Source organism: Neomonachus schauinslandi, chromosome 5, assembly GCF_002201575.2.
Source record: "Neomonachus schauinslandi chromosome 5, ASM220157v2, whole genome shotgun sequence".
Classification (NCBI taxonomy): Eukaryota; Metazoa; Chordata; class Mammalia; order Carnivora; family Phocidae; genus Neomonachus; species Neomonachus schauinslandi.
Window position 1 is genome coordinate 172,294,132 of NC_058407.1, and position 15,636 is coordinate 172,309,767.

The 15,636-nt window shown below is 42.5% G+C and overlaps 2 protein-coding genes across 2 annotated transcripts in view; one reads left to right on the forward strand and one right to left on the reverse strand.

Moving 5' to 3' along the window:
* Positions 1-3,246: 3,246 nt before the first annotated feature.
* Positions 3,247-15,636, forward strand: part of RNF216 (ring finger protein 216) — a 147,101-nt gene continuing 134,711 nt past the window's right edge. Inside the window, exon 1 of the mRNA XM_044915736.1 lies at positions 3,247-3,364. The gene's annotated coding sequence lies outside the window, so the exon portion shown is untranslated. The remainder of the gene's footprint in view (positions 3,365-15,636) is intronic.
* On the reverse strand, positions 12,884-13,282 carry LOC110572000 (60S ribosomal protein L32-like). The gene has a single exon (XM_044915738.1). The coding sequence runs from the start codon at positions 13,280-13,282 to the stop codon at positions 12,884-12,886; it is 399 nt and encodes a 132-aa protein (XP_044771673.1).

Below are 15,636 nucleotides of genomic sequence, written 5' to 3' on the forward strand. Positions count from 1 at the left end.
TTTATTTGCCAGAGAGAGAGAGAGAGAATGCACAAGCAGGGGGAGCGACAGGCAGAGGCAGAGGGAGAAGCAGGCTCCCTGCTAAGCAGGGATCCTGATGTGGGGCTCGATCTCAGGACCCTGGGATCGTGACCTGAGCCGAAGGCAGATGTTTCACCGACTGAGCCACCCAGGTGTCCCTAATTCCAGTTCGTTAACATACAGTGTTCTATTAGTTTCAGATTCCCATCCTTGTCTTGAGGAAGCAGATTTTCAGTTCTATGCTTCCCTCCTTGATTTTAATTTTTACTTGTAGTTTATTGGTTGGTTTACTCTAATTTTAACTTTTTAAGAATCAACAACTTTGTTGTATTTCAGGGACTCTCTTTTTATGGTCACTTTCTGCTTATTGAAAGTGAGACTTGTTTTCTATTTACAGAGTGAAATAAGGCTTCCTTATTAAAATAAATATATTTTGACGAGAAATGAATCTGTCTAAAGAACAAAATATTACTTATGGGTAATAGGTGGCTTAGGCAAATATTGCAATATTGCTGTACTGCTTATATGTTTGAGGTTTGTTAAAGCCTGTTCCCTTTCCTGCTCTGCTGTTTTGTGGTTCATTGAGAAGGCTGGTGTGCGCTCGTCTGTGGCATCTTGATAAGATGGAGCAGCACCAGGGACACCTGGGTGGCTCAGTCGGTTAAGTGTCTGCCTTCGGCTCAGGTCATGATCCCAGGGTCCTGGGATCGAGCCCCGCATCGGGCTCCCTGCTCGGTGGGAAGCCTGCTTCTCCCTCTCCCGCTCCCCCTGCTTGTGTTCCCTCTCTCACTGTGTCTCTCTCTGTCAAATAAATAAATAAAATCTTTAAAAAATAAAAAATAAATAAAAGGATATTAAACCATCAAGAATGATGTCAGAAATGGGGGCGGGGCACAGAATAGGGTCCTAAAATCTTCAATGACTGAGAAGGAAAGACAAGTGGCACAGGGAAGAGGGTGATATGGACTGATGATACATGCTTCTGAAGATTCAGTTAATTGTCGTCGTTGTTGATTTGCTGGCCCCGCTCCATCTTTTTTTTGATTTTATTTATTTATTTGACAGAGACACAGCGAGAGAGGGAACACAAGCAGGGTGAGTGGGGGAAGGAGAAGCAGGCTTCCCGCGGAGCAGGGAGCCCGATGCGGGGCTCGATCCCAGGACCCTGGGATCATGACCTGAGCCGAAGGCAGGCGCTTAACGACTGAGCCACCCAGGCGCCCGTTTGATATCCTTTTAAATAATCTATGCACACCCAGGCCTTAGTTTCTTGATCCCTCCCCTTGGAGGATCTACACCTCCTCTCCACCTCAGTCACGCTCATAGTCACACCGTGGGCTTCATCATTACCAATAAGTGCATCATCTCCAAAATCTGTGTCAAGCATACCCCTCTTTGACCCCCTCCTATCTCTCCAGCTCCTTTCTTCCCCCTGCATCTAAGCAGGTTGCTGGAGAAAGACCCACATCCTTGCTGCCTGGCCTCACTTTAAATTTCTGATCACAGAACTTCACTACTGCATTGGGCTGGTCATTTCGCTCTCTGCTCTCTCCTTCACAAAACTCCCAGATCTTCCTGACCTCACTCTCAGCTAACATCCCTCCTTCTCATTTCCCTGAGGTTCAGTCCCATCATATTGCATCTCTGAGCAGCATTTGGCAATGCCGATCATTTCCTTCTTGTCGAAATACTTTCTCTCTTTGGCCTCTGAAATACCATACTCTCCTGGTTTTCCTCCTCAGCATCCTTCTCTAGATTCCAAATGTTGAAGTGACCCTGAGCTCTGTCCTCAGCTTTCCTCTCTCCTCTATCTACACTCATTCCCTAGGTGTGAGTGTAGCCAGTCCCGTGGCTTTATACATTATCTCTATCTCCGTGACTCCCACTTTAAATCCCTAGCCTGAGTTATTCTGTCTTTCTGAAGCTGCAGACTCATATATCCAACTGCCTATTGACATCTCTACTTGAAGGTCTAGTTGGCAATTTCACGTGTCCAAAACATGTTCACTTTTCCCTACTCAGACCAAACTCTGTCGCTCCCAATATCCCCCCATATTTGTGACTGAAACCACCATTCACCCAGTTGCACATGCCAAAAACCTTGCAGTTACCCTTGACTTCTTTCCCTCTCACCTCACATCCAATCCATCTGCAAATCTCTCTGTTCTATGTAAAAAAAAAAAAACAAAACCCTAATCTGATCATTTCTCCCCACTTCCTTCCTGACCATACTAGTTAAAGTCAGCATGGGGTATTATTTAGACTCCTGCAATCTCTTCCTAACTGCTTCTACTCTGAGCTCTCTAGGACCAGAGTCCTCTTTGGAAAAATCAACCCACGCCCCCACTCCCAATTCTCTAGTAGTTTTCCATCACAAAATAAAATCCAGATTCCTTATTAAGACCTCCTTTGATTTGGGCCCCCATCACCTGTCCCACTCCCATTCCCCACCACTCTCTGTTTGACTCACTGCACTGCAGGCACGCAGTTACTCTAACACACCAGGCATATCCCCTCTGCTTGAAGTGTTCTTCCTCTGGGTGGTCGCCATAGCTCACCTCCTTAAGTCATTCCATCTTCTGCTCAAATGCCTTCTCTTCAGAAGACTCCCTCACCACACTGGCATCCCCATCACTCTCTATCCCTTCTTTGCTTTATTTTTCCTGTGGGTTTTTTTTTCCCCCTGAACACTTCCTGCCTCAGCCAGTATTTTAGTTCGTTTGTTAGTGAGTTCGCTAGTTGGTTATATACTTACCCACTAAAACACAGCTTTGGGAGAACAGGGACCCTCCGTACCGTTGTACCCCCAATTCCTAGAACAGTCCCTGGCACACAGGAAACTCTCCAAAAATATGCGTTGAATGAATGACTTGCCAAAGGCAAGGGGTGCAAATAAGCGCATGTCCAGTAGATTTCCATGGGCACCTGCTCCTCCCCAACATCCCCCCCCTTCCCCCCCCCCCCCCTTTTCATCTCTAGGGAGACGGCAACACTTCCCGGGGTTGGAGGAAGGGCACCTCAGTTTCCTTCGTCCTCCCACCTCGTGGGGGAGTCAAGACTCAGTGGGCGGTGAGCGGACAGAGGTCCCTCTCTATGGTCTTACTCCCCAGGCCCCTCCTCCCTAGCACCCGGCGTGCCTCTATGGTTCTTCCTGTCATTAGTCGGGAGGGGGCGCTGTGCGCAGGCGCGGGGTGAAGCCGCGGCGGGGCCGGAAGGAGTGCGGCGGCGGCCTCGGCGGCGGCGGCGGCGGCGACGACGCTGTCGGCGGCCGCTCCTGGTGACTAAAAGCTGTGGCGACAGAGGCCGCCGAGCCCGCCTGGCGAGCCGGCGAGCTGAGTGGCGAGTAAGTGTCGGCAGCGGGGTGCACCCGACTCCTCCACAGGCCGCGTGAGGCGAGTGGCGTCTCAGCCCGGCGCCTCCATTAAGCCCCGGGGTGGGGGCGGGGGCGGGGGCCACGGCCGTGAGGGGCGGCGGGGCAGCAGAGTCGGGGGCGCGGGCCTGGCCCGGCGGCCGCCCGAACGCGAGCGGGCCCGGGGCCGCGCGGGGCGCCGCGGAACGCCGGGCGGCGGGAGTAGCCGGGCCGGCGGCGAGGCGGGAGCCACAAAGGCGCAGGCGGCCGGCGGACCCTCCCCCGCGCCCGCCACTTCGGGAAGTTTCGCGGGCCCGTCCTTCGGCCTGCTGCGCGAGGGCGAAAGCGCCGAAAGACCGAGTTTCCCCGGCGGCACCTCGCGGGAGGCGGCGTCGGTGGAGCCGAGCGCGGCCTGGAGCGCGCGGGCGGCGTTGCACTGTGACTCTGAACTCCGGCGCCCCCGGGGGAGGGGCGCCGGGCCTCAGTCCCCAAACCCTCCCAACTCCGTTCAGGAGAGCTGTCTCCTCGAGAAAGCCGGCGACTCCCACCCAGCCCTCGTGAGGACATCCAAGTGCGTCAAAACCCTCTGCAGCGCGGGGAACGCGAACCCGACAAATGTGCCTGGAGCGCCGCGCGGTGAACAAGACTGGCGTTCCCGCGTGGGATGTGGCTGGAGACTGCGTGGAATGATTGTCCCGGAACTTTGGGCCACTTCAGTCCTGTGCGAGACCCCCCCCCCAAGGGTCCCTGCGGGGTCCCATGTAAACCAGCCGGGGGCCTTGTCGAATACGTTGTGATACGTGCCTGGGTACGGCTGGTCCTAGGCCCTTTGCTAATGCAAAAAGAAGATTGATTTGCCCTGCTGGGAGCTGGGACAGGACAGGGAAGATTTTAGGACCGACTTCAATTTTAGCACGGTGCCCTGAAGAAGACTGCCAAGAAATAGCCTTGCTTTGTTGTGTTTATCGTATAGGTAATTTTTTGGAGCTGGGGGTAGGGAGTGGTGTGAATCTGAGGAAAGAGCTGGAGAACCTGGGGCCAGATTTGAGATCTCCCCCGTAAACCTAAATAGAGGCTAGCGGGCAGCAAGTAAAAAAGAAGCCTTCCAGCCCCTGTGGAGGAATCCGATAAAGGAAGTTGAAAGATGAGTCAAGGAGACAAAGTTTATGAAATAGGGTAGAAATAGTGCGCCAGTGTTTGCTAACTCTGATGGCTTCTATTTAATCAGTGTTCGTTATATTCTAGGCTGTGTTAGTCCTTATAACTAAGGACTTTTCAGACCTTATAACTAATTCTCATAGCTGCCAATGTTATTTTATCTTCATTGTCAGTAAGACAAAACATGATGCTCGTAAATATGTACTAGACACTGTTCTAAGCATTTTTTATATATTAACTCCTTTAATCTTCAGCGGTGGGGGTTCTGTTATTATCCTCATTTTAAAAAGGAAGAAAAAAGGTACTGAAAAATAACTTACGTAGTCACAAAGCTTGTAAGGGTCAGAGCTGGGACTTGAACTCAGTTTGGTTCCATAATTTATGCTCCTAATTATTTTGTTATTCCTGCGAATGATATTTATTCAGAAAGTTCTGGAGTATTTACTTGGTGCCAGGCAGTGTGTGATGTCCTGTGGCTATGGGAATGAATAAGATGCAGGTGTTACATCCTTAGAACTTGTTTTAGCAGAGGAGATAGCTATTTAACATAGCTCCCTAAGTAATTGTAGATTATTATTGTGCCAAGTACTCTGAAGGATTGAGATACGTTGTGTGAATGAACAGTGGGGATGGTCAGGAAAGGTTTTTCTGAGGTGATATTTAAGATGAGAAACTCAAGGATGAATGGAGTTAATTTGGTCAGAGGCAGTGAAAAATAATCAGCCCAGCTAGAGGGAAAAGGAAGAAGCACGGCATGTTCAAGGGACTGAGCCATGGTCCCTGCAGAACTGTGAATGGGGAAGAGGTGTAAGGTGAGGCAGCATTTCACAGGCCGTGGGATTTTGGTTCGACCATGATGACATTTTATGCTTAAAAAACCAGCATACCTCCATGCAATATGAAAATATGTCGGAGAGTAGACCTGTGGCACTATGGGGATAGAAGGGGCAGTGTATGATGAGTTCACAGAGGATTCACCTGTAAAAAGATCGTTGAAAACACTGATTTTTTTTCCCCCTTTGTGGATGAGGATGTGCTTGCTTATTCCAGTTTCTGAACCAATTTTCTCTTGACATTTGAGGAAAATCTTAAGGTTAAATATGTTAAACTCTTTAGCCTATGCAGTGAAGATTTTGAGTTTAATTTTTGGTTTAAAACCTTTCCTATTGTAGGGCACCTCAGTGGCTCAGTCGTTAAGCGTCTGCCTTCGGCTCAGGTCATGATCCTAGGGTCCTGGGATCGAGGCCCACATCCGGCTCCCTGCTCAGCGGGAAGCCTGCTTCTCCCTCTCCCACTCCCCCTGCTTGTGTTCCCTCTCGCTGTCTCTCTCCATCAAATAAATAATTCTTAAAACAAAACAAAAAAAAAACTTACTGTAGAAAGACACTGATAAGAGGATTTTTAGAGCTCTTTTAAACTCTGCTAAAACTTCAGACTAATTGTCCACATAATTCTATCTGTAATTATGGGTGCTATTTTATCTTAGTTCTTTCATTTTGTCTACATATTAAAATATACACGCATTGCATTTTTTTTATTCTGAACTCATCACTTGCCTTGTTCTTTCTTAATAATATCGCCATCCTCTAGCCACTGAACATCTAGGTGTCCTCAACATCTAGGTCAGTTTTGACTCCTTCTTCTTGCCTCATGGCTCTTTACATACAAAAATCCCATTGAATCTAACTCTAGTTGGTATCATATCTTTTTCCTCTCCCTGCTTATTGTTATCTCTAGTTCATACTTCACTGCCTCTTGTTTCCTGGGTTTCCTGCTACCAGATTTTTTTTACAGTCTTACGCAGTTAGGTTGATTTTCCTAAAGTACAAGCCTCTGTATTCTTCTTACTGGTTAGAAAATAAAATGTGAGCTGTATTTCAGTTACCCATAGATGCATAGAGCAAGCCACCGCCAAACTTAGTAACTTAATATGACAATTTTATTTGTCGACAATTTTGTGAGTCAGGAGATTGGGAAGGACTAATCTGGGCTGTTCTTTCTGATCCACATGTTGCTAGCAGAGATAGTAGCGCTGGAGGTTCCCCTTCCAAAATGCTTTTTCACTCCCATGCCTTGTCAGGGACTGTTGGGAGGGTGGGCTCAGCTACATTTTCTTTTTCCAGGTAGTGTCAGGGCTTTCCATGTGATCTCTCCATCAGGACTCACACTCCTTAATGGTGATTCTGGGTTCCAGGAGCCCTAGGTGGAAGCTGCTCAAAGTTCTTAAAGGCAAAGCTTGGAGCTAGCTAGCACAGCATTCAGTTTAGCTTAAATACAGCTATTTGGGCTAAGCTTCCCTGACTACCTGCCCTCTCCCAACTGGAATAGTGTCTTTATTGTGCTAATTCTTTATATTTTTTAGTATACTTAATTGTGTGCAGAGTTTCTCTCACTGATTGTACTCCCAAGTTTTTTGAGGCAAGATCCATGTTGGATTTTCTTTGTATGTATTCCTCATGATGCATAACACAACCTTTTTTTTTTTTTTTTTAAGATTTTATTTGAAAGGGAGAAAGCGAACACAAGCGGGGGGTGGAGTGGGAGGGGAGGAGCAGAGGGACCAGCCGACTCCCCTCTGAGCGCAGAGCCTGATGCAGGGCTTGATCCCAGGACCCCCGGATCATGACCTGAGCCAAACTCAGACGCTCAACGAACTGAGCCACCCACGTACCCCACAACTGTTTTATACCATGTGGCAAGACCACAATAAATATTTGCTACTCTTTAATATATTTTAATTTTAATATTAAATAGTAATGTAGGGGCGCCTGGGTAGCTCAGTCAGTTAAGCGTCTGACTCAATTTCAACTCAGGTCTTGATCTCAGGGTCCTGAGTTTAAGCTCCATGTTGAGCTCCACCCTGGGCATGAAGCCTACTTAAAAAAAAATAATAATAATAATATAAATCCAGTTCAGTATAGAAAAGTCAGAAAATACAACAAAGCAAAAAATACAACTACTTTAAACTTATTACTTAGAAATAACCATTATTAACTTTTTGTTGTGTCGATTTAATATTGATTAAACCTTAGTATAGGCTTACAACGAATGGATATCCAAATAATGGTTAAGATGAGGAGCTAGGATTTGAATGAAGAACAATAATCACTTATAGTCACTCAGAAAACCATGCTGGAAAGCGTTGTTGTGGAGTGGTATGATGTGGGCATGTCAGCTTCCAGCCTGTGCCTGGCTCTGCTTTGCCCACCTTTCACTGGAAAAAGAGATTAACTCTTTAAGTTGGAAACATCTTTTATTACTCCAAGACCAGTGTTGCTAAAGTGACAGACATATTTATGGAGATTACTCTGGAAAGCAGGAATACCACAAAACCCCAGGACCACGCAGTATTCTGTTAGGAGCATGTGGAAGGAAAAATGGAGATGTAACACGAATAGAAGGATGAGAAGAAATTTATTTATAACTGAAGAAAATCCTGATAAACTGATTGTTGTCGCTTAAGCCATGGTACCGACTCTGGTTATATATGGCTCTGATGAACAGCTCCAGTCTCTGATGGATGAAGATGTTTTTGGAGCCATTCATTCAGCAACTGGGCATGACACCGGAAATACACCTATGAATAAGAAACTGTCAGGGGCGTATGGAGAACACAATTCAAATGTGAACTTTCTCATGTGTTGATATATCCATCCAAGGAAGGGAAGGGGATTTAAAAAAGTAATGAGGACAGTTGTAGGAGGTGGAAGAGAATATAGAATTGTCACCTCATTTTTCTTAAGTTTTTGCAATGTAGTAGTACTACATACGATTCTCCATGGGGTAAGGAAGCAATAAAATGTATGCTAATTTTTGTTTCTAATTTGGAAGCATTAGATACAGTGACTATAGAGTATAGTCACAAATGTACATATGATAATTTTTACAATAAAAAGAAGAGGCAGGAACAATTGTTAGGTAGTATTTCCCATTTCTGGATTCCACGTTTAGCTATTTTCTTCAGCTGTCTGATGAAGAAGCTACTTCCAGAGGAAAAATGGAAGTTTCTTATAGAAGGAAGTAAAGGTTTAACTGTGAATAGTTCTAATAAAACTAGCGAAAAGTAACTTGGAAGAGGAAAATAAAGCCCTCCCCCCACGTTTGGCTGTATTGTCAACTTACTAATAAACACTGTACATCTGTGTACTTTTGATAACAAGCTCCTGTTTTGGTGGCATTTACCATTTACAAAGTGGCTTCTCATATTCCAACACAGCCTTACAAGGTAAGAATAGCAATTTCCATTTCATAGGGAATAACAGTAGTCATAATGTGGCACTTGGTATGTGCTACGCACTATGGTAAATACTTTATATTTAATTCAATTAATTTTAAAACAACTATTCTCATTTTACAAATAAACTAGGTCCGAGAGATTAAGCAATTTACGCAGTCACTGATTCACTAAATGGTGAAACCTGGGTTCATGCTTAGGTAGTTTGATCGGAAGTCCAGATGAGAGGACTAAAGGTCAGGAACTTGAATGACCTTTACAGAGAAGCTAGTCAGGAGTAGAAATTCCCTCATCAGACTCCTTTTCTCACTGAAGCTTGGGGCCATTGTATGTACCACTCACTCATGAGGAATCTTGCTTTTATTTTTTTTATTTTAAAGATTTTATTTATTTGACAGGCACAGCAAGAGAGGGCACACAAGCAGGGGGAGTGGGAGAGGGAGAAGCAGGCTTCCCGCCGAGCAGGGAGCCCAACGCGGGGCTCGATCCCAGGACCCTGGGACCGCGACCTGAGCCGAAGGCAGACGCTTGATGACTGAGCCACCCAGGCGCCCCAGGAATCTTGCTTTTAAAGCACTACTAGTAATCTGTTTTAACTACAGCTTGACATTCTAATAAATTGGGTAGATGTAAAATGAATCACATTTCCCTTTGATTTCCAGTATAAAATTGAAAGAACCTTATTGTGGTAAAAGAAGAAACAAGAAACGTGGCTAATGGAATTATGTTCAAAATACTTTTTAAAAATTGTATTTGAAAGAAAAGTAAAGTTTTTAATACAGTTCAAATTTGACATTAGAGCTCTTTCTACCATGCTATTTATAAATGATGTCATTATTGTTATTTTAAGTGAGATTTGTAATTTTTAAAAAGAGATACCTTTGTCCAGTTGTAGATACCAGAACGTTTTACTGTAAAACTTAGTCTTAATACACAACTTAGTATTCTCTCAGTTTGAAAAATGCTGATGTTATTTGACTTAAAACTCTTTGTAGACATGATTATATGAGAAGCCCGATTTTGGGGTCTACTTTCTCTAAAGCATGTAGTTTCTCTCAGGAAGGCAAAGAAAATTGAGATTTTCTTAGAACCAAAAAGGTCGGTTCTTAATTATTTTCATCAAAATAAGTAAAGCAAGAAAATGGTTCAAAAGTCAAAGTACTGTTTCACAGAGGCAACCACTTTTTTTCTCTTATAATGGCTTTTGTTCCCCTAACTTTCCCATTTTGAAATAGAGTACACACAAAGAAGGTTGACCCCAAACTAAGTTTAGGCCTGTGCCTAAACTTCATCTAAATGAAGTCATTCAAGGTATATTCTCTTACGTTTGGATTCCTTCATTCAACCATTATGTATGGCTTAATAAATTATTATAAGATGCTTGTATCCACCACCCAGTTTAAGAAGTAGACCATCTCGGGGTGCCTGGGTGGCTCAGTTGTTAAGCGTCTGCCTTCGGCTCAGGTCATGATCCCAGGGTCCTGGGATCGAGCCTCACATCGGGCTCCCTGCTCGGCTGGGAGTCTGCTTCTCCCTCTCCCACTCCACCTGCTTGTGTTCCCTCTCTTGCTGTCTCTCTCTCTCTTTGTCAAATAAATAAAATCTTGAAAAAAAAAAAAAGGAAGAAGTAGACCATCTCCAAGCCCCGTCCATGTATCCTATCCTGATCATAACTCATTCCTCCCCCTAAAATTAACTATTAGTCTGACTTTTATAATCATTTTCTCATATTTCTTTATTGTTTTATCACCCAAGTACATTCCTAGATACTATAATCTCATTTTAAAATTTTGATGGTTTTTTAAAATCTAAGTTTCTTCCATTCCTTTTCTTTTTTCCTTATAATTTATCTGTTGTTGAACCTGAACTATTTGATGTGTAGTTTCCCAGAGCCTAGCTAAGTGTCAGACTTTTAAAAAATTATTCCCATATAGAGACTTTATAAACATTTTTTTCTGATCCTCATTAAATACTAAGGAATAAGATTTTACTGGATGGGACTGAATTTTGGAGGGTCACAAACCACTGTTACATCTTTAGATCTTTTCACACCCTTGTAAAAGCACTCCCATTGAGAATACATGGTCTGGGTTTCATGCTTATGGTACAATTCAAAAATTTCATTTTTCCTCTAGCGTCTATTCTAAAAATCTGACTGGGTCCAGATCCTTGTCCAAACTCTGGTTCCATCTGTTCACAAGACTGCAGATAGTGTTCTTTCCTTGGAAGGCACTTAGTTCTTGTCTCTACAATGTTAGCAGTGATATTCGAGGTCTAGATCCAGTAATTCATTGAGGATTGCAAAATGATGTTTTAATTGGATTTTTAAAATTTAAAATTAATACTGGAATATTTTTATAAAGAAACCACTTTCTTGTCTACTGTTTGGTTATCCTGTGACATATAGTTCATATAGAAAAGGCAAGAAAGGGGCGCCTGGGTGGCTCAGTCGTTAAGCGTCTGCCTTCGGCTCAGGTCATGATCCCAGGAGTCCCGCATCGGGCTCCCTGCTTGGCAGGAAGCCTGCTTCTCCCTCTCCCACTCCCCCTGCTTGTGTTCCTACTCTCGCTATCTCTCTGTTAAATAAATAAATAAAATCTTTTTTAAAAAAAAGTAAAGGCAAGAAAGTACCTGATTCTTTGCCTTTATTTTATTATTTATTTATTTATTGAGAGGGAGAGAGAGAGACAATCTTAAGCAGGCTCTACACCCGGCGTGGAGCCTAACGTGGGGCTTGATCTCACGACCCTGAGATCCTGACCTGAGCCGAAATTGAGTCAGACACTTAACTGACTGAGCCACCCGGGCACCCCTACTTTACCAGTTTTAAAGATAATGTATTGGTTGATACCATCCTTTGAAAATGACCTTTTTAAAAATAATTGTAAGCATTTTCATTTATATGTTTTCTTAAGAGATTCATGCCATATTACCATCTTTCTTGAAACTCAAAATGTCCCATGTTTGGCCAGTGTGAGCCTCTGGGATTTTTTTTTTCCTGAGTTATTCTGACAGAACCCAGTCTTTGATAAATAGTTTTTTGATTGCGTTGTTGATATCTGATATGACAGGGTGTTGTAGGCTCATTTTGTAAGATTCCTGCTCCAGAATTGGAATTAGTAATTTCTCAAAAAAAGCCCTGGTTTCTTTTGGTGGGAAATAGTATTTAAAGACCATAATCTAGGCAATGCATATGTTCATTGCTACAAGTAATTTTTTTTTAGGCCTTTTTTTTTTTTTTTTTTTTTTGGTACAGAACGAAAATATTTTATGAGTTCACACTAATAATTTTAATTCAAATTTAGGGTTTTTGGGTTTTTTTTTTTTTTTTTAATTATTTTCTTTTTTTTTTTTTTTTTTCACTGAAATTCTTGATTCTCGAGGGCACAGGATTAATAGCATTAGAATAGTCCATAACTGCTAATCTTTTTAACTTGTTACAAAAGTGTCGGAATGAAAGTCTCAGAATGTCACAACCATTACGATTACATGACTTTAAAATTTTGTATATGCTTCCCCTTCCCATAATTTTTTATAATTGTACTGTTTGTGCTCCTTTTCTTTGAAATTATTTTTGCTGGATACAAAATCTCTGGCTCATATTTTTTAAAGTACCCTATACCATTTTCTAATGGCATAAAGCATCACTATCAAAGTCTGCTAATCTAATTTTCTTTCTTTTCAGTGTCTCAAGCCCAGGTCCTAAAAGGATTTGTGTGTGTCTTGGTAGTTGTCATTTTGGGTGGTTTTTGTTTTGTTTTTTGTTTTGTTGTTGTTGTTGTTTAGGTATTTACTACATTCTTTTGAAATGTAGTCTTAACATTTTTATTTTAGGAAAAATTTTTTTCCTTTACAATTTTTAGTATTCTCTTCCCTTTCGATTTAGTCAAGAGGTGCTGTTTGTTATGTTGGACAGTCTTTGTCTTGAATATTTGTTCCTTAATCTCTTCAGTTTTCTATTTAAAATTCTCCTCCTTTTACCTTTCAGTTCTCCTAAGCAGTATGTGTTACATTTATTCACATTTGTGTTCCTTCTAATTTAGCCTTCACTCCTGAAACTTTTTTTTTGGTAGTTTTATGGTTTTATTAACACAAATATGACGTGCACAACAAGCTGTCTATTAATTTTCTTCACTGGGCAGCCTGGCGTTGGGATTGGTGACTCTGATTGCCAGCTGGGCTGCTCTTTCCACAATAGCTTTGCGGTTCTTGGAGGAGACATTGTGAGCAATCTCTGCACAGTAAGATTTGTTGCACAGCAGCACTTCAAGCTCCTTGATGTTGTGGACTAGGAACTTCTGGAAGCCACTGGGCAACACGTGCTTTGTTTTCTTGTTGCTCCTGTAACGAAAGTTGGGCATCAAGATCTGGCCCTTGAATCTTCTGCGTACCCTATCGTCAGTGCCTCTGGGTTTCTGCCAGTTGCGCTTAATTTTGACATAGTCTGACTGGTGCCGGATGAACTTCTTGGTCCTCTTTTTAGTGATCTTGGGCTTCACCAGAGGTCTGAGGGCAGCCATGATGCCCAGTAACAGATGGCTGCCACCTCCACAGGCAGCACCGAGGAAGAGAGGGGAAGCTTCTGAAACTTATTTTAATTTTTATTTCTTTCCTGAGATCTGTCATTCTGTTTCTGAGTTTTCTAGTTCTGATTTATATTGTTGTATTATGTCTTGTATTATTTTCTTAGTGTCCTTTAGGTTGTTAAATCTTTCTGGCATGTTTTCATTGTTTGTAGGGATGTTGTTTTGCTGCTGCTTGTTTTTCTTATAACTTCATAAGAGTTTGACATCATTACTCATTTTTATTTTTCAGCAGAAACTCCGCAAGCCAGAATCTTTGCTCATTTTTTTTTTTTTAATTTTTTTTTATTCTTATGTTAATCCCCATACATTACATCATTAGTTTTAGATGAAGTGTTCCATGATTCATTGTTTGTGCATAACACCCAGTGCTCCATGCAGAACGTGCCCTCCTCAGTACCCACCACCAGGCTAACCCATCCTCCCACCCCCCTCCCCTCTAGAACCCTGTTTGTTTTTCAGAGTCCATCGTCTCTCATGGTTCGTCTACCCCTCCGATTTCCCCCGCTTCATTCTTCCCCTCCCGCTACCTTCTTCTTCTTTTTTTTTTTTTTTCTTAACATATATTGCATTATTTGTTTCAGTCTTTGCTCATTTTTAATGACACTGGTTTTCTTGGACTTTTAGAAGGAGGGTAGTTTAGGATAGCTTTTCAAACCTCATAGAACTCCATTTTTGTGCAGTGTTCAAAATATGACAGCTTGCTTTTTGAGATTTCTGGCTTCGTCCTCTATTGTTATGTAGGCCTGCCTTTTCTTTGTCTTTATTGTCTCTGTCTTACTCAATTTCATTTTTCCCAGCTTTTCATCTCATGGGGCCCTGTCCTGCAAGGGAGCCCTGCTAGATCAGGTTTGAAACTTCATGGGTCCTAGACTACTTCACTCTCCGATCTTAAGTTGAATTCCTTGCATTCCCCCGCTATTGAACTGAGCAAACCCCTTCCTGGTGTTCTCGCAGCTTTCTCAGATTGGCCTGTGTGCTTTTCAGTGAATACCTGTTGGTTGGTTGGGGGTTGTCCTCTTCTCAGGTCTGAATGATTCCCTGTGATTTCTGAGGCACAAATGGTACTTCAGAGATCTCATGGCTCTTGATGATTTGTCCTTGGGTTCGTATTTGGAAGTTTATAGTGATTCTTAGTTTTTTTTCTAATTTGGAATTTTTTTGTTTTTTGTTTTTTGTTTTTTTTTAAGATTTTGTTTATTTATTTGACAGAGACAACAGCGAGAGAGGGAACACAAGCAGGGGGAGTGGGAGGTGGGAGAGGGAGAAGCAGGTTCCCCACTGAGCATGGAGCCTGATGCAGGGCTTGATCCCAGGACCCCGGGATCATGACCTGAGCCGAAGGCAGACGCTTAATGACTGAGCCACCCAGGTGCCCCAGGAATTTTTTTGTTTTTAGATGAGAATTTGGGTGGGTTCAAAAACTATGGTGCTGCTGTCTTCCCAGAATTCCCTTGTGGTTTCAGTTTACGTTCCTCTGATGTCTCATAATGTTGGGTACTTTTTCATTTGTTAACTGGCCTTTTGGGTTTCCTCAGGGTACTCAACATTGGGAATTCAAATCTTTTAGCCCATTTTTCCTTGAAGTTGTCTGGTTGGTTCTTGTGTTTTTCAGTTACCATTAAGTGTTCTTTATATTTGTTGGATAGGAGCCCTTTGTTATATGTATTGCAAATTTCTTCTCCCAGTGGCTTGCCTTTTCACTCTTAATTTCTTCTGTGAATAGAAGTTTTTATTTTTGATGTATAATATTTCAATCTTTTCTGTTGTGGATAGTACTTTTTATATCCTGTTTAAGCTATCTTTCCCAACTCCAAGTTTGTGAAGGTATTTTTTAATGGTATCTTCTAGAAACTTTTTTACCTTTCCATTTAAATCAAGAGTTCACCTAAAGTCATTTTTGTCTAAGGCATGAGGAAGAGACCTAGTTCCTCATTCTTCCTGCCCCCCCCATACAGCTTTCTAGTACAGCATTACAGAGTAAAAACATGTTTTCAACTGCTTTGCAATGTCACTTTTGTCATAAATCAGACATCCACATGAATGAATATTTCTGGACTCTGTTCCTTTGGTCTGTTTTTCTCTTCTTTTGCCAATACCACATGGTCTTAATTAACTGTAGCTTTGTATTAATAAGACTTACTGATAGTGTAAATCTTCCACCTTTTTTTTTTTTCTTTATGAATGCCTTGTTTATTCTTGGCTCTTTGCGTTTTCCTGTAGATTTTAGAGTCATCTAGTATATATCCACTTTTCAAAATCCTATTAAGGCTATATTAAATCTGTAGATC

Bases quoted from the DNA above. Each gene is read 5' to 3' on its own strand.
- LOC110572000 (XM_044915738.1), bottom strand. From the start codon at position 13,282: ATGGCTGCCCTCAGACCTCTGGTGAAGCCCAAGATCACTAAAAAGAGG.